The sequence below is a fragment of the Anastrepha obliqua genome, chromosome 5 (genome assembly GCF_027943255.1).
Source record: "Anastrepha obliqua isolate idAnaObli1 chromosome 5, idAnaObli1_1.0, whole genome shotgun sequence".
Classification (NCBI taxonomy): domain Eukaryota; kingdom Metazoa; phylum Arthropoda; class Insecta; order Diptera; family Tephritidae; genus Anastrepha; species Anastrepha obliqua.
In genome coordinates, this window is record NC_072896.1 from 11,036,882 (window position 1) to 11,056,386 (window position 19,505).

Here is a 19,505-nt window from a genome sequence, read left to right on the forward strand (position 1 = left end):
ATACAAACTGTTTAGCTTTACGCAAAATTTGATCGAGTAACGTTGCTCCAACGATCTCTGCATTTTCGCCACTTCAAAATCCTAACACACTTTTAAAATAGCTTTCACGCGCGGAGCGATGTTGACTGCACCGCTATTAGCAGCGAACTTGGACCAGTTTCTAATGGAAGGGGAAGGTCCAGCGATCATTTTCCCCCACCAGCCCATTCGGTTGATCGCTTGGCAGACGATCCGCGTGGGGGAGGGTCATTACTTTTCAATCGAACCCTGTACATACAGTTTTTTATTACGAACTCTGCTTTGATCAAATAAATATGTTTGTTTACATTTATTACCGTTATTAAGCTTACATTTATGCGAGGAATTTACCGTTTTTTTTTTTATGGAATTTTTTGCTTTTCATTTTATTTATGCTTTTTGCTCTTTTGAAGTGGACACAAAAATAGCACATTTTAACTTGTGCAGCGGAGAGAAAAACTTTAATATTGTTGCAGCGATTTTTAGTATTAATTTTGTTTCTTAAATAAAATTTTAAAGTTTACTAAAAATGGAGCGCAAAAACATTGCACGCCGGAGAAAAGAGCTCTTATATACCGTATGAGTAAAGATTGTATGAGTATGAGATTATATGATTAATATTTACACGGTTTGCGTCGAGGCATCAACAAATTTGGAAGCAGTTACTTGAGTTTCATCACATTTAAATAAGAGTTTCAACTGCTATCAGTAACGCATCTCCTGACAACCTAACCCTTTTTGTATCTGAACAACATATATAGTCCATAGATGAAAAATGCAAAGAGCAAATTTTCGAAGATGGGTTTAAATCGACGCCGCACGATTACGACCATATTTTTCCTCTTATTACGTTGGTTGGAACGTGGCACATCTTGATTGCTTCTTGAGTCCATGTTTTGTGACACAAGGCGCAACTTGCTTTTAGCATAACCTTATTTAAATTTTTCAACCAAAAGTTTAAAATTGTTGCAAGTCATATTTTCAATTGAATGTGTTTTTACGCGAATTATTAACAAAAACACATATAATAAAGGGTTTTCCAATAATAGGTGTTAGGTGTTAAACAGGAGAGATGATTAACGATTTTTTATGGCCGGAATTGGATGGTATTGATCTGGACAACGTTTATTTACTACAAGACGGCGCTACGTGCCACACAAGTGATCTTTTATGGGATCTTTTATGGAAAATTTCGTGAATAGGCTATTGTCCTGTAAGCAGGGTTAGAAGGAAAGACGTTCGGTTGATGGTCCGTATCATTATTACAGGACACAACCCATGGGGTCAGCATATGACCACCATTGGAATCATTGAGGACCCAATGCGCCTGTCATGCTTGGAGAAGGCGTATAGCACTGAGCACTTTCTCTGTGAGTGTCCTGCCTTTGCTAGAACACGGCTACGAGTTTTGGGTTTTGATGTCATGAGAATGAGTAATTTTCGTTCTTTAAAACTGGAAGATATTTACAGATTTGCCAATGAATCTGGAAAATTCTCACAGGACTACCTATCTCTATTTCTGTCTCTATTCTTTCCTATCCTTTTTCTGATCATTTTCTCCTTCCCTCCTTGACTAGAGAGTTAAATACAATGGGCTTTTTAGCCTGAGTGTTTTAGGAGCCACCAAATCTCCTGGACCTTGGTTCGACCTTTTCAAATTTCAATTTCAAGCAGGGACGTGGTGGTCATTTGTCTGATGCTAGTTTCCACTATTAACGGCATACCCTCCCCTTTAAACTGAAATAAACATCCGATCAGTTATATTAAAAAAAACATTTTTCGTTGAATATCAAAATAACACCTCTTATTGGAAAACCCTTCTCCAAAAAGTATTAGAAATAAATAACTTGCAAACACAAGATTATATTGTAACTTACGTGTATTTACAGGTATACGATGCTGGAAATCTTCAATTGTTATTTAAATAAAAGCTTTTAACAACAATTTATTTGCGATTTACGTATTTACTTACTCGAATGTTTCCAATTAAATAAACGACCATATAATTCGCACGAAAAGTTTAGTTTTTACTACAATTCTAAAGTTTTTTTGTAAAAGATGTACTTTTTTTTGTAAAGAAGCAACACGTTTTCAAATAAGGGAGCAGATTTGTCAAGAGGGAGCGAGAAAACTGCTTACTTACCTAACCCTCTATATTGTACTTACAGATGTGCTTATCCTAACAATGGTGATGAAGTGAGTAGTCACTTGATTACTTATTACCAGGGTTAGGATTTTAAGGCATTTGCCTATTTTGTCTGCGTGATCCTATCTGTTAACATGTTAAATTCCAATTAGAATTAGCAATGGATGCAATTGGTTTATAGTCTCTAATTCATCAAACAATTAGAATGAGTTCAACTAAGTCCCATTAGATAATTGAAATTTTTATTCCAATGGTAAAACTAATTGCAATTAGTTGCCATTAGCAAAAAAAATTGGTTTACCTTTACAATTAGAAATCTAATTGACTTCTGCTAATGCAATTAGATATTTAATTAGCTCGAATTAGAATTAATTATTTTGATAAAAGTAAATTTTTTGCAAAGAATTATTAAAGTGAACGAATAATGATGTAACTTACATCATGTAAGTCATTGGAGGAGGGTGAAAGCATGCATTTTATTTCGAATATGATGCATCAATATTTGAATGATGATGATAAAACTTCCAATATATGGTCCAAATATCCCACATTAAAGGACATATCACTGTTTTGCAACACGCCGCTTACGTCTTCAGGCAATGTGGAGCGACTATTTTCCTTTGCGGGCATTATTAATAGTCCAAGCCGGAGTCGCTTGACTGACTTTTCTTTTGAAAAGCTCGTATTGATGAAAGCGAATATACCCGGTCATTCTAGTTAATAAACAGTTAGTACATACGTTAAATAGATGTTCATGTATGTAATATACGTAGTACATATTATGTACATAAGTAATATATATATTATATATATGCGTGAAATTAATATTATGAATATTTCAGTTTTTTTTTGTTTTTCAAAATATCAAAATAATTGATTCTAATTCGAGCTAATTAAATATCTAATTGCATTAGCAGAAGTCAATTAGATTTCTAATTGTAAAGGTAGGTGGCAAAAAGCATTGAAAGCCGAAAAGTGTGGGACTTGTCTTTCGACTCACCCACTAAAAACCCACCCCAGCCCCGTTTCCCGCCCGCGGGTCAACCGTTAGGAGTACTTCACGGAAGGGGTAGCGACCTATTGCCTCTTCATGAATGCATGTATGTATGTATGTATGTAGTTATGTGTGCGTGTATGTATAGGTAAGAATATTTGTATACATAGAATGTTTCAAAGACATAGAAGTAATTTAGAGCGTATAAAGCAAGAAAGTATCCAAAAATCCGGCACATACCGTCTCTTGGTCCACTTTACACACGCGTACAACAGCATGAAAAGTAGTTTTAATCTGGTAAAACTAAAATTACTACTTCCAACAGAATTATGCAGGATCTCTCCGAACTGTTGGATGTGACTTTTTTGATCTGTTGTTGGAGATGATTCGTGTTCCAGCTACCATCTTAGCATACAGGAACGGCCAACCGCATGCGTATAATGATTGCAACGGCCTTGTTCTATCTTTTCCAAAAAAAAGAGGCAAAGTGGAAGGGTGAATGAGGACCAAACCAATTATTTTTTTATTATTTGTATTTTTTTTATTATTAATATATTTTTTATTATTTCTATTTTTTTATGATTAATATTGTTTTTTTTTTTTTTTTTTAACTTTTATTAACTATACAAGTGCACTCAAAAAAAACTTCTTCGGTTCAAGTTAAAACGAATATTGAAATGAGGAAATATGGGAATGAGTTGGCGCCTAAGAAAAGTCATCCTCTTTACAGTATCTGATATATGCTCAAAATGAAGAAACAATTTTTACATGCTTTCGAGAAAAACTTTCCCGATTTAAGGAATTTGTTTTTATATTTGTAATAAAATTTATGTTTGAAATAGATAATATTTTGCTAAAAGAAAATACAAATATTACTCATTTTAGAGTAAAATTTTCTCGAATTAGGGAAACTGTTATTTTGTTTCTAGTAAAAATTTACTAAAAGAAAAATAGCTTTTTTCTCAATTTTAAAAAATCTACCTGAATTTTCAGATTATGAAATGATTTAAATATTGAATAAAAATGCAAAAAATTTGATTTATTTTCTGCTTTTATTTATGAAACACAAACTGGAAAAAATCATTAAAAACACTTTTTTGGCCGTAAGAGTTGTTCTAAAATTTCCGCTGCCTACCTTAAAAGATAGGTAGTGATTTGTGTACCCTAAGATATTTATAAATTCACAAAATAAAAATATTTCTTGATTTACAACGAAAATTTCGAGAACTTGGTATGATACAAAGTTTGGATTATAATTAAATACAATATAGTCTTTTTTATAACTTGTGCCATTCAGTTTAAAATTGGAATAGCAAACGCAATTACTGATCACGTCGGCAGAAAGTAAATTTTTGATTTCGGTAAAATATAACGACGATTTTAACTCATATTTTTCTTCGCTTAGCTTGTAAGTATCATATCTAAAATTATAAATGGTTTCAGAAAAGTTCATAGAAAACTTTAATGCAAGAGATAGTGTTATGTTTTTTCTGGAACAAATATTTTTTGTATACGATTGTAGGGAGCTAATGTTTTGATTCAAAAGGTAGTGTCCATAGGTACTTCAATGGGCACGACTGTTGACAATAGTGGTTAAGAAAGTGATCTTTTGGTTTTAAACTAAAGTTAAAAAGATAATTTTTTAATTGATTCCTTAAGGGAAGTAAAATCATATTAGTTATATCTTTTTGTAGGTCAATAGCGCATTTTCTAGTGAAATTTTTTTACCATATTGTTTCATAGAAAAACTAAGGCAACCACTTTTCAAGTTTTCCAGTCTTACATTTAAATTCGTTGGGTTCTTACATACATTAACATTCTTATAACTAACATGTGCTAGAATATTGATAGGTACCAATGAAGTAGCACAAGAAACATTTTCTTTCTACGGATTCGTTCCCACGATAGTCGGATGTAAGTGACAAGAACGGCCCGGATTTATATCCAGCCATGGACTGCCAGTGCAGTAGCATTCATTTCCTTGTATTAGGATTAGTCTCGGGGAGAATCTATGAGAATATTCGTCATAATATTTGCGTATTATTTGTTATTTATTATTTATTACGTTGGAAATGGCTACCTAACTGACGTAACTCGACTAACTGATCCCAAATTTTTTACTTCAATGAAAACTGCCCACTCACAACTTTCCACCTCTATCCTCAGACCTAAATATAATTCGTACCAAAGCAAACAAATGCACTGGTTGCCGATTTCCGCCGAGTATGAATCGTAGCTCTTGCGATTGCTGTGTGTCCGACGAGCTCATCGCTACTCTCCGCATACTTACAGTTGTGCTTACCCTACCAATGGTGATGCAGTAAGTGATCAGCACATGGCAAAAATTTTTGATTCATAGGTTACTTATCACACATTCATGCAAATGTTTAAAAGTGAACTACTTCGATCTAACTGCTTGCTCTGTAAAATCATTTATTTTAATACGAAATACAATAACTCAAAGATGGTCCACATTTTAATTAACGATAACAAATTTTAAGTAATTTTCGTATGGAATTTAAGAACGATAGTCACTCGTTATTAATAATCATTGTGATTATAATTATGCTCCTACGAGATACTTGTTTAGATTGTCTCCAAGCCTCGTATTCAATATACACAAGCATTTGTTAAGTACATGGAAGTCTTCCTCCTCGAGTTTAACAGCACAATTTTTAATTATATCCATATCTTCAGCATTATTTGGGTCCGCGGAGAATAATGCGGCCACTCGATCCACATTAGGTTGTCCAGTTTTGAAGTCCCATAAACCCAATTTCTCTGCCACACAATCCATAAATGCGTTTACCTCTGGTACATCCGGGTACCCGAAATTTAAAATTTCTACAAAGTATTCACTGGCCTTGGGGTTTTCAATCAAGCATTCCAGGCGGTACTTTGTGAATTCTTCACGAGGTATTGATTTGAGTTGCTCTTCGGCAAATACCTAGAAAGGAGTAAGCTTATAAATGCCTTATTTTTCAAAAAGAAAACTAAGTATCCTTTGTTTTTTTCGGTTTTTAATCATGTCACTACAACAACAATACATACCAAGCCAAACAGGGCAATTAGAAAAACGTAGAATTTCATTTTTTACTTCACGACTTTTACGACTGGCAGCTTCTAAGTGAAATGCCTCGTATTTATACCCACCGAAATCTATTATCTATTGATCTTATAAAAGAGATTAATCAATAAAGATTAAATAGAAAAATATAATCTCATTTGCATTATTCGCATGCGGTTGCATTGTGTAGAATAACAAAACATATTTTAAAAAAGGCTTTTGTGTGCCTGTGCGAGGCTAAGTAAGCAAATGCAAATATTTTTTCTAAAAGGAAAGCCCACAAATGAAGTTAAATAATTTCAAAGTCCGATTAACTTTTGTACTTGGGGGTTCAAAAATATTTTCCAGGGCAATCTGTTGGTGGTACGGGTTTGGTCTGCCTTATGCATATCGCTCATTTGCCGTAAGGAGCCATAATCTAAAAAAACCAAAGCGCCGAGAAAAACGGATGCAAAGTTTTCAGTTTACCATGCCTTCTCAAGTAACAATAGAGATTTATTTTAAAATTTTTACACTGCATAAAGAAAAAGATCATTGACACTTTGCACACTTATCAGAAAAACTCTATTTTTTTTTTTTTGGATGCGTGGTGTATAAATACTAAATTTTTAGTATTTTGAACCTGTTTTAAGAAGCACATACATACAGCCATGGAGAGATAAATAGCACAAATGTGAATTTTCTATATTAAGTTAAGTTTTTAATACGAACTCTGCTTTGATCAAATAAGTATGTTTGTTTACATTTGTTACCGTTATTAAGCTTACATTTATGCGAGGAATTTACCGTTTTTTTCCATGGAATTTTTCGCGTTCTATTTTATTTATGCTTTTTGCTGTTTTGAAGTGAAGTAGTACTTTAAATACTCCACACAAAATAAACCAACATCAGGCAAACTGAAAATTGGCGATTTTTCTTTTGAAATCGTTGAATCCTTTACCTATTTAGGCTTCAAACTAAGTAGAGACAATTCAATGAGCCTCACCATCGATGAAAGAATTCTAGCAGCGAACAGATCGTAAGCGTCGTTATCGAAACTCTTCAAATCAAAACTAATAAACAGACAATGCAAATTGACTCTGTATAAAACCATTATTAGACCAGTATTATGCTATGCAGCTGAATCGTGGACGCTAATTGAAGCAGATAAAAAAAAACTGCAAGCCTTCGAACAAAAAGTACTCAGAAGAATTTTCGGAGCAATCAAAGATCACGGCGAGTGGCGGATAAGATGGAACGACGAGTTAGATCAACTGATAAAGGGCGAAAATGTTATACGTTTCATCAAAGGGCAGCGGTTAAGATGGCTGGGTCTCATTACAAGAATGGACGGTACGAGGGCGCAGAAGAAAATCGTAGAAGCCAGAGCGTTCAACACTAGAGCAAGAGGAAGGCCGAGAACAAGATGGGCCGACGAACTAGAGAACGACATCAATAAACTTAGTATAACGAACTGGAAAAAAGTCGCAAGCGTTCGAAACGTATGGAGGTCCCACGTGCAGCAGGCTAAAGCTCACAAAGAGTTGTAGAGCCGAAATATGAGGAGTACTTTAATATTGTTTCAGCGAATTGTAGTATACATTTTGTTTCTTAAATAAAATTTTAAAGTAATTACTAAAAATGGGACGTGAAAAACATTGCACGCCGGAGAAAAGAGCTCTTGTGTACCGTACGGGTTAAAACGGAAAAAACTATACAGAAATATGTAGCTCAAATGATGATGTGCTCTCGGAAAATGGTTTATATAAATGGCTATATATGTATATGGTTCATCCTATCTAAGCAAAAAAACGAAAAGAAAACCAAAGCGCCGAAAAACTGATGTTAATGTGGATAGATCTATAATACGCAAGAGCAAAGCAGATCCTTTTAAGTCGGCACGGCAAATAATGCTTGAAATAAACCAAGAATCTGGTCTACAGGTGTCCAAAAAGCTTGTAGGAAGGCGACTTAATGAAGCCCAGCTGTTTGGCCGCATAAGCAGAAAAAACCACTCCTCTCAAAAAGACATGTATCAAACACCGACTTGCCTTTGCAAAAGCCCACAAAGACAAATCTATTCAGTTTTGGAAAAACGTACTTTAGACCGACGAAACCAAAATAAATAGGATGGGACCAGATGGGAAAACTATTGTACGTCGTCCAAAAAATCAAGCGCTAAATCTTTCTTCTTCTTCTTAATTGGCGCGATAACCGCTTACGCGATTTTGGCCGAGTTTAACGAAGCGCACCAGTCGTTTCTTTCTCGTGCTAACTGGCGCCAGTTGGACACACCAAGTGAAGTCAAGTCCTTCTCCACTTGATCTTTCCAACGCAAAGGAGGCCTTCCTTTTCCTCTGCTACCATCAGCTGGTACCGCATCGAATACTTTCAGAGCCGGAGCGTTTGTATCCATTCGAACGACATGACCCAGCCAACGAAGCCGCTGAATCTTTATTCGCTGCGCTATGTCTATGTCGTCGTAAAGCTCATACAGCTCATCGTTCCATCGTCTGCGATATTCGCCGTTGCCAACGTGCAAAGGTCCAAAAATCTTACGCAAAATATTTCTCTCAAGCGTCGCTTCATCGGATGTTGTCATAGTCCAAGCTTCTGCGCCATACGCTTCTGCGCTAGAAGCGCTAAATCCTTGGTTCACAAAAAAGACGATTAAGCACGGCGGCGGAAGCATCATGGTTTGGGGAGCTATTTCCTGGCATGGTGTTGGGCCGATTGTTCGCATGATTGGCAAAATGGATATATTTCAGTATCTGGGTATACTCCACAATAAAATGGAGTCATTCGTGTTTGACTTTATGCCATTAAATTGGACATTTATGCAGGACAATGATCCAAGGCATACTGCAAAGACAGTGAAGCAATGGCTCAGAAGAGAGGCCGGCGCAGAGCCCTGATCTCAATCCAATAGAAAATTTGTGGGATGACATTGAGGTCAAAATCGGTAACAAAAATTTAAAATTTTTAAAATGTTGATTATTTGTGGGCCGCAGTTGAGGAGGCTTGGTACTCGATTCCAAAGGAAAGATGCCACAAGCTTGTAGAAAGCATGGAGCGAAGACTTGAAGAAATAATCAAAAACGGTGGATATAGTACAAAATACTAATCTGGTAAAACAATATTATTACTTAACTATCTGATTCGTTTACTATTTTTTCTTTTATTTGGAATTTTTTAGGGTGTGCTCTTTATGTGTCCAGGAGGTTCCACGAGTCAACGCTCTCGTAAATTAAATCAGAACTGGATATATTTGCGACCATTTTTTTATTTTAAAGTGGAAGTAAATAAGTTTTTTATTTTTGATGTTGCTTTTTTCCCAATAAAAATTAATTATTTAAAAACATATTCAACTCTTTGACTACATGTGCTATTTATATGACCATGGCTGTGTGTCTGGGAAAGGTATATGCTGCTACAACAACAACAACGTTCACTGCACTCAAGAATTACAGCAAGAATGCGACCCTATTACTTTTTTGATAGCCTGTTGCTGATTCTCAGCTGATTAGTTGCCGTAATATTGCAGAATTTATCTCCGGCCGAACGTTCTGTTTAAAAATATCGAAAGATGGGGCAATAACTTCGTTTCATTTGTACTTAATTTTGCGTTAAAAACAATAAATAAATAAAGTATTAAACTTCAAAGTATTATTTATTGAATAAATCCTTTCTCTTCCTCTCATAAAAAGTAAAACTGCCGCAATTATTACAGCTCGAACACGCGCGAGTTTCCACAAATGGAGGCACCTACACTTTTATGCCACCTCCAAACGGCAGATGGTTTTTATTAGAGCTTTTTTGTGGCAGAAATAAACTCGAAGGTTTGTCATTGCCATTAATAGTTCTATATGTATGTATGTATGTATATCTTTCAAGCAAACTAACATCAAGCATATTATTGGTTTTTACAACTTAAGGAACTAAATTTTATTTATGTACATGCACAAAAAGTAAAACAGAACAAAATGATTAATGTGTTTGCTACCAACTAATATGCTATGATATTTCCGCTTCAACATTTTTATCTATGCCTTCTTGTTTATGCATTTTAGTCTGACATTCGAGCCAAGTTTTTACAAACTTATCGTATTCACGTTTGCTGCGACACACAATTACCAAAGTTGATGGTCGACAACCATAGGATTTTAATTCCTCTATGCGTTGCTTCGTCGTTTCTAAGCCGTGGCATAGAATACGCGGCACATTCGCAATTTCATGAGCAGTAAAACCCGCTTCCAATAGCAAGTAGTCTAGCACTTCCTTTATCTGAAAAGCACGACATAAAATATATTCCATAACAGCTCTCTATTCTTAAACTTACCTTTGTCACGCGTACTCGCATAACAGCTGGATGCCTTTCCATTATACATCTCGTGCTGTTCACATCAAATCCCAAGCGTTCTGCCACGTATTCGACCACATTTTTTTTCTCCCCCAGCACAGCAAGCTCGTCTAACGTAAGCTTAAATGACCTGTTATTAATTTATTATTGAATCGTGACAAACATTTCGTTTTTAAGCGTATGATCCACGCATTTGGTAGCAATAAAAATAGCATACAATGTGTTTTTTTCGGTCTTACCTTTGCAGAATGGGCTCTGGGCAACGTATCATCCACGGCATAATTTTGTCTTTTTTAGCGCGTTTCGCTCGTTCCAAACGCAGTTGCACAGATTTTGGCGTATATCTAAAAGCCCAGAGGTCTTTCAAAATACTCTGTGGAGAAACATTGTATGTGATCATATGACTGAGATTCTGCTCCAGCATGTCAAAAGGCATTTCCAAGATAAACAAACGTTTGGACAAATATTTCGTAACAAGTTTGGGATCGGTTTTTAGCATCTCACTGATGTAGTAAATTCGATTGTTTTGTGGTATAGCATTCGCCTCCCGATTCATAATCGACACTAATTTACGCAGCCTCGGCAGTGTCAAACGTAAAAATGGCACAAAGTGGTTAATATCACGCACAGGAAGGGTGTGTATCAGCGCTAGCTTGTCTTTTAAACGCACTGGGAAGAGAAATTGTAAAGAAAGTCACTTCTAGAAAAGGGTATTAAACACTGACGTGAATGTTCTCACCTTTGTCGAGCGTTATAAGCCATGGATAGTTCAAGAAACTTTCTTTTGTTACTCCTTCTAAGCAAAGCATTTCCAGGGTGTGCGCCAGTGAGCGATGGTGAAATGACCGCTTTACCACTTCATCTTTTACTATACATTCTATGTCATTATCTGTTAGCCTGTAGCGTGTTCGCAATGCCTCAACCAGTGAAAAGCGTTGGCGTTTTTCTTGCTCAACAGGATATGGTATAATATATCCCGGACCTCTTTCCGAAGCTTCAGAATCGTTGGGCAAAACGGCGAAAGTTGTTGGTTCCTCCGCATCGGCCGATTCAACACTATCAGGAAGGCGGGTTGTTAAACGCTGTACAGTGGACACTGCAAATCTGCGTCTCACAGTGGGTAGTATTGTTGTTGTAATTTGTCGATTGAATGAAATATTACGATTCAAATGGTGCATTACTTGTCTGAGCATCTTTATACTTTTTGTTTAACACAAAGAATTCCACTTGGAATTTTGCAAAACTAATCAAATACCGCTGTAATATCAGCTGTTCAAAGGTATTGCCAGGCTGTAATGTGTGTTACTTAGCCCTGCCACCTTGGTTATATTTAATACACAAAATACACACTATATTAAACTTTTGCGTTCGCGGCGTACTTGCTTACAATCATTCTTGGATGTATTTTTTTTTTCTTCATCAACGGTAAAAAATATAATGCATTAATAAATTCAAGGTGGTGTTACTAGAATAACTGATTCGTTTTTTTTTCTTTTTCTGGAGCGTCAAAATGATCTGTAGCCCGTTTCTGTAACTATTCTTGATTAAGTTCCGAATGCAATAGTCGATTTGTTGTGGCAATGACGTTACTCTCACCTGTTTTTTCAAAAACATTACCCCAATTGATTGATTGTTGTCGTTGTTGTAGCAGCATAAACATCGCCCATACTAACATACGGGGAATGCTGCTGGAGTGACAGTCCTTGGCCGGATATAAATCCGGGTCGTTTCGGTAACGTATAACCGACTGTCGTGGAAACGATCGACAGCCTTGGTAGCCAGGCGACGTATTCTATTCCATTTTCGCCCACATCAACATCCTATGAAGAAATTCATAGTCGCATAAGTAAAAACTAAATATATGTATAATACATTCAATTAAAGTTTTTTCCCGAAAACAAAAAAGTGTTTGTTTGTATGCGTATAATATCTTTTGTTAGGAAGTTTCCAATGCTTTCGCTTACCCTTCCTCTTCACGAACAAGTAATTTTTAATACTCGATGGAAACTACTTTGACTTTTTCCAGTTTTGCATTGCTTTTTGGGTGTTTGGCCGAGCTAATCCTCCTATTTGTTGTGTGCGTTTCGATGTTGTTCCACAAATGGAGGGACCTACACTCCGAACGGCAGATATTTTTTATGAGGGGCTTTTTCATGGCAGTGATGGTGTAATTCATCCATTTCACCGTCCAGTAATACTCAATGACTAGCTTCGTTACCTAATGACTATCTCGAATTTAGAACAATGCTTGCATTTGCTTGCTTGTCGAGATGATTTCTCTCCAGCGTTATTTGCATACCTAAGCTCGTTTTCGGTTTTCTACGGAACATACTACAAATTGCGTTCCATATGTCCAGCGGCCGCCGTAGCTGAATGAGTTGGTGCGTGACTACCATTCGGAGTTGAGAGAGAACGTAGGTTCGAATCTCAGTGAACCACCCAAATAGTAAAAAAAATCTCTAATAGCAGTCGCCCCCCGGCAGGCAATGGCAGACCTCCGAGTGTATTTCTGCCATGAAAAAGCTAATTATAAAAAAATGTCTGCCGTTCGGAGTCGGCTTAAAACCTGTAGGTCCCTCCATTTGTGCAATAACAACACGACGAACGCCACAAATAGGAGGAGGAGCTCGGCGAAACACCCAAAAATGATGTAAGTGCGAATTATATGTATATAAATGTTCAATCTTACCGCAATTGTAATACTTTGTTTTCGAACTTCTGGGTCGTGCCCTTTGAGGCAAGGAACTTAACACAACTTATGAAAAATTAGCAGTTTGTTGAATTTAGAATTTACTGATATTTTATTAAATGACATTTCAAATACAGTAATACTTTTGCAGACTTGCATATTATTGATATAAGAAAATTGTAAGTATATGACTATTTTTTTAAGAAAGCCCGGCAGAAAATACGATTTTAAGCCAAACCTAATCAGCCCTAAGTTTTCTGAAGTTGTGAGAAAGTATGCGAAGTTGTCCGAAGTATGCATAATCAGACCTTTACATTGTTTAACTGTTTCAATGGGATTTTTGTTGTTTTTTATAGGGACCCATTTAATTTATTATTGAAAGTCATTTTCAAATCAAACTTAAACATTAATCAATACGCCTTAATTATTTCTAACTGTTTATTTATATACATATATCTAATATTCCGCAGATGGATCTTTCCTATAATATATGTTCATCACGTTACTGCAATATATGCATCCTGTTGGAAATAGAAATGCAAGCAAAGGGAACACCAATGAAGAGGCCGAAGCACATAAAATTGTTTAAGTGCAGTGGCTGCAAATTAGTACTGTATTGTAGTGAAGAGCATCAACGAATTGATTGGCAAATGCATCGTAATTTCTGCCGCGCCATCAGCTTGATTATGAGGAACTGTCAAGTACCCCATCCGTACTATATAAATGGCGTGCCTAAAGATGAGTATGCGCTGGGACGTGCTATAGTTCAAGTGAAATATTTGCTTCGCACACTATTTGGACGAAATCTCGAATTTCGAGAAGAGGAACTGGCTTCATATCCGGCATATTGTGAAATTTGTTATAACATGATTCACTTGCGTAGCTGTAACGACTGCTATGGAGTTTCTTATTGCTCAACCGAACATGCCAAAGAGGACCTCGAACGGCACAGGAAAAAATGCGGCCTACTTCAATTATACTACAGTCCATACAAAGTACAAGTACAAATGCCGTCAGAAGTTCTCCTCGACGATTTGCAAAATCCAGTAGAAGATTTTCTGACTAAGGATTTGTTTGGAGCCTGGGAGCAAATCACTTCAAAGAAGTTGCCTAAAAATCCGACACTCTCAATAATAGACTATCAGCTCTTTGCATGTGCGGCAGACTTCAGTTGTATGGGCACCATTTGTTTTACACTCAGTTTTACGGATATGAAAGACTTCGCTGGCACCAAATTTATAATTTTCATCTTGGGTGCCACAATAGAACAAGATTTTTGGTTTCGCCAAATTCACACAAAGTGGTTTTTCTTGCAATACCCGCAGTTTACGAGTTTAGAGCTACACTTCATAGGTCCGGATGTGATGGGTTCTGATATACGAGATATTACCTATAATTACAATGTAAGATTACCCCATTTGAACGGTATTACGAACAAAAAAAATTTACACGTAACAATTTATTCTAACTCGTACAGGGCTGCGATCGCAGTGTGTTATACGTCAGATATCGCATGTTATTCCAAGATTTCGCCAAAGAAGTGAGTCTGACACCTTCATTAATCGCTGCCTTTAATTGTGATTTCTGTGAGTATTTTCCACCCGTAACATTTGAACAGAGCGAAGTAGAGGAACCGACGGGGGGGAATCCAAGTAGTATAAGACTCAAAAAAGATACTTGGCCAGGTGCCATTCAAGAATTGTTGCTAACATATAATTTACCCATACTTTTTACCTCAATGACTCGCGTAGAGGCAATTTATGACTTTGATGTATTGAGACGGGTACTTCACAAAGAACCTTTAGGAACGCGTATTTGTCGTTTATTTAAACTTACAGTGAACCCTTTTCGTGATATCCGCCCACTGCGGAATTGGCGGAAGCACAGTGGCGAAGATGAGATTTGCTTCCGGAACGGTTATTTGCAAGCGGTAGTAACTCGTCTTGATACCTATAACTGAGTACTTGCGGTGGGAGAAGAGTGTCAACGGAACATTTTAACTGTAACACACGTACAAATTCTTAGTGTTTTAAACATATTGAATAAAAAATATTAAGTATTTATAAGATGTTAAGCTAAATATTATATTAAAACCTGAAGACTGCTAATTTTGTTTTATAGAACTTTTTGTTAGTTCAAGAACACATACATATACACAAGTGCCTACATAGATTATATAAAAAATGTGAGCTCAACTATAGGCTTAAGATTATTTTCAATTCATTGATATATTGTATTGTTTTTAATCGCATTTAAATGTTTATTAAAAGATAAAAGTCTGAATATATGTATTGGCTAGTTTAAAGTATGTTGTAAGTTTATTACCACTTGTCTGACTAATTTAAATACAATAGTTATTGTTGAAGAAGCAATCGTTTAAATGGTTTGCCGTACCTCTGGCTTAAATGATTATTTAGAAAATGAGTAAATAGGTCTGTTCATGAAGCAAATAATTTGCAACAATTGTTATCAAGTTTTGGTGTTCATGTATCAAAAAAAAATTGCAGAGTAGGGGAAATTGAGAAAGCAAAATTACATTTCATTTTGAGGGGAAGCTGCAGGTTTTTACTTGTAAGAATTTGCAAGTGGGAAAAACAGCTGATCGCAACGCAAATAAACACAAATTAATTACAATTTGCGAATTGAGTCAAAACTCTAAATTTAAATAAAAGTGGTGATTAAAATGGAGATTGTAAGTAAAAATACTTTGGATAAAATTTCTGAAGTTTAATTGAAGTGATATATTAAATAGGAATCCGCCAATGATATAGAGAATAGTTTGTCAAGAATATCTTTGCATAGTGAAGACAACAAATAAAAAAGCAAACAAAAAATTTATACACATATTCCATTACTGTACTTGTCTATGACTATTAGGCGCCAACAGTTAGTAAATAAACACACACATTACAAAAACAACAACAAGAAGAGTTGTTTACTCTATTTAAAAAAAATTTTGACTCAATTCGCAAATTGTACGAACGAACCACAGCCGCCAGTCACCTTTGCTGTAGTTTCCGAAATACAAATCGAAAGCACTGAAGGAATTTTTGTGTTATATGTTTGTACTTCTTGGTTATTAACTAATCCGGCAATATATCTACATACATGTGTAAACAAAAACAATAAAAATATGAAGAAAGCTGTGATTGTACAACAATACAGTTGCAAATGAATGTTCCTTATCTGACAGCGATGAAGAAATGGAACAAATTAATGTGAACAAAATAGAATCATGTGATGCTACGCTCGTTTTTTTGCATTTCATTTGCTTAATTTAAGGTAGCTCAACTGCAAAATGTTTAACCCTTAGAGTACGCAGTAGGGGACTTTAGGTCCTCCAAGATTAGTTTTTCCTAACTAATAACTTCTTTAATAGTTTCTTTCTCTTGTTTTCACTTTAGGTAGTCGAGTTTTATTTTAAATCCTGTATAAAAACGTATGCCTTTTTTTAATTTACTAACAGTCCGTATAATATTAATATGCCAACTTATAAACAAAACAAAACAATTTTTTGTGTGGGGAACTTTAGTGACCCCGTGACGTACTTTTTTTTGATATTTTTCTATTTGAGAGAGAATTTTCGGAGTTACTGGCAAGTTGCTGGTTAATTTTGCATCAACAAATCTAATATCAAATTAGTAATTTTTTTAATATATCTTTAATTTTGTATCAAATTTTTTTTGTTTATTTTGTCCAAGAAATTGCATTATTTCCAATTTTTTATAGAAACATAACTTTTTCCCCATATCTATTTCTGCATTTACGCGTTGATTTCTTTGAGTATCGGCTGTGTCCATTGGTCTCCATCTTTTGCCATAGTAGCGATGAAACTCACATTGCCTTAATAACCAACAAGTCAACACTGTCAACCAGAATTTCCTGCTTTTATGCGCATATACGGATGTACTATATATCCACTTAAGAGCTTCTAAGTCTATTTTTTGTGCGAGATTCCGAAAACTGCTTAATTTTAAATGAAAATTTATTTAGTAACCTATTTTTTTTTTGTTTTTTTTTTTCTTTCAGTAAAACTATGCGTATTGAGTATGTAAAAAATTTGCTATGAAATGGATCGGGCTTAAGTGCATCGACGAGGTATCTTAATCTGGTTGTGAACGCAAAAGGTGCAATTTGGTGCCAGCTAAACAAAGCCGTTCACTATTCGGATGGAGCTGTTACTGGCCAGGAAAAGCTTACTTATTTCATTTGCAAGATATGAGTCCCTTAATCAAATTTTTTGAAGTGCTCACCAAAATAAGCAAGGAGCCACCGTTAAAACGATCCCTTAAACTCCTTAAAAAGCCAAGTCATTCTGCGGACATAAAACTGATTATAGTAGAAAAGTCCGCTGATCGCTTACGTCAATTTTTCGATAACGGTACCGATGAAAAATGTATAACCTCCATTTAGGAGTTTAGGCACAAGTGAAGAATCGCAATGCTTCACTAAAAAAAACCAAAAATGAGGTTCGAGAGAACTTTTTAGATTATAATAAATTTTGCACAATGATTTAATTTAAAAAAAAATTATTAATAAAAATTTAAATTTAAGCTAAAGTGTGTGATGTTATTTAATACCAAAAACAAAAATTAATTTCCTTAACAATAATATAACTTAGCTTTATAAAATTTTTTGGTTTCTTCAAAGAGGAATCAAAAGCAAAGGTGGCACGTGGTATTTCGACCGAAAGGTAATTGAATGCACTTTTTAATGAAACTAGATTCAATTATTTTAATTGGGCAAATTAAAAAAAAATCGTTATATGTAATTTTTTCGTATTTTTTCTCAAAATATGACACAAAAACCTAAGAGTATTTTCATCAAAAAAGATTTTCCAATGATGTGCGTTTTGATGTTGTTTAAAAAATGGCGGAACCGTCAACTTTTAATCGGCTCTGAACTTTAGATGGTTTTTTTATGAGGAACTTTTTCATGGCAGGAATAAACTCGGAGCTTTGTTGTTGTCTGCCGAAGAACGACCGCTATTATATACATATGGGCATTTTCACGGTAACGGACGCGACATTTGTACTTTTTTATTTTTAGCCTTTCACCGAGATTCGAACCAACGTTCTCTCTGAATTCCGAATGGTAGTCACGCACCAACGGCAGTCAATGGCAAACCTCCGAGGGTATTTCTGCCATGAAAAAGCTCCTCATAAAAATATCTGTCGTTCGGAGTCGGCTTGAAACTGTAGGTCCCTCTATTTATGGAATAACATCAAGACGCACACCACAAATAGGAGGAGAAGCTCGGCCAAACACCCAAAAAGGGTGTACGCGCCTATTATATATATATATAGTCACGCACCAACCAATTCGGTTATGGCGACCGCTATTAAGGGGTTAGGGGTAGTCAGAATTTTCAAAAAATCGATTTTTTTTTGCATTTTCTTAAAGTATAATGTTTTAAAAATATTGTGTAAAAATTTGAAGTGAATCCGACAAATACTTTTCAAGTTATTCAACAATTAACAAAGGGCGCTCGGCCGCTCCGGAGCCGATAGCAAAACTTTAAATGCGTTTTTCTCAAAACTATGTTTTTCAAACTGGTGAACACTGTAACTTAAAAACCGCTACGTAGATTTCAATAAAATTTATACAGCTTTTGAAAAACATAAAAAACTTGTGCCTGATCGAAGGATTTTTTTTTTTCAAAAATTTCAATTTTTTTTTAACAATTAACTGTTGGTTTTTTTTTCTAAAATCTGGAAAAAATTTTCTGAGGCCGCCATTTTGTTCATTTTGAAAAAAAAAAGCTTCGATCAGGCACAAGATTATCTATTAATAAAACTAATTTTTCTTGTCCGATTGGTTTTAGATGAATCTGCAAGGACTTGTGATGTTCACCGCAAGGGACTTCTGGAGAAACGGGCTTCACACAAACAGCGATAACTTTTGCAATTACTAATTTTTTTTTTTGAAATTTTGGTGAAGTCAAGTTAAAACATGATGCTTTTATGCTATGTTTTTATTTTTGTTAAATAAATTAATTAAGTAGCAAAAAAAAATTCGTGAAAATCATCATTTTTTCGGGCCTCTGACTACCCCTAACCCCTTAAGGAAACCTTTTCTATCATTTGGTGTTTTATGCACGGAGATTCGAACATTCGCACTTCCGAATGGTAGTTACGCATCAACCCACTTCGGCTACCGGCGGCGGCAACGTTCCCACGATAGTCGGTTCTACCGTATCGACCCGGATTTATATCCGGCCAAGGACTGTAACTTCAGCAGCATTCCCTCCTT

The 19,505-nt window shown here is 35.5% G+C and overlaps 3 protein-coding genes across 3 annotated transcripts; 1 reads left to right on the plus strand and 2 right to left on the minus strand.

Annotated features, from left to right (window-relative positions):
• Positions 1-5,565: 5,565 nt before the first annotated feature.
• Positions 5,566-6,289, minus strand: LOC129249082 (uncharacterized). Its single transcript, XM_054888707.1, has 2 exons — positions 6,210-6,289; positions 5,566-6,105 (listed from the first exon to the last, which is right to left on the minus strand). The coding sequence occupies exons 1-2, from the start codon at positions 6,246-6,248 to the stop codon at positions 5,722-5,724; spliced, it is 423 nt and encodes a 140-aa protein (XP_054744682.1). The 5' UTR covers positions 6,249-6,289; the 3' UTR covers positions 5,566-5,721.
• A 3,802-nt stretch (positions 6,290-10,091) lies between these two features.
• On the minus strand, positions 10,092-11,777 carry LOC129249072 (transcription termination factor, mitochondrial). The gene is made up of 4 exons (XM_054888696.1): positions 11,304-11,777; positions 10,804-11,233; positions 10,544-10,694; positions 10,092-10,488 (listed from the first exon to the last, which is right to left on the minus strand). Exons 1-4 carry the CDS (start codon positions 11,755-11,757, stop codon positions 10,219-10,221), a joined length of 1,305 nt encoding a protein of 434 aa, XP_054744671.1. The 5' UTR covers positions 11,758-11,777; the 3' UTR covers positions 10,092-10,218.
• Positions 11,778-13,663: 1,886 nt separating this feature from the next.
• LOC129249162 (uncharacterized) lies at positions 13,664-15,646 on the plus strand. The gene is made up of 2 exons (XM_054888828.1): positions 13,664-14,656; positions 14,731-15,646. The coding sequence occupies exons 1-2, from the start codon at positions 13,724-13,726 to the stop codon at positions 15,211-15,213; spliced, it is 1,416 nt and encodes a 471-aa protein (XP_054744803.1). The 5' UTR covers positions 13,664-13,723; the 3' UTR covers positions 15,214-15,646.
• The last annotated feature ends 3,859 nt before the right edge of the window (positions 15,647-19,505 follow it).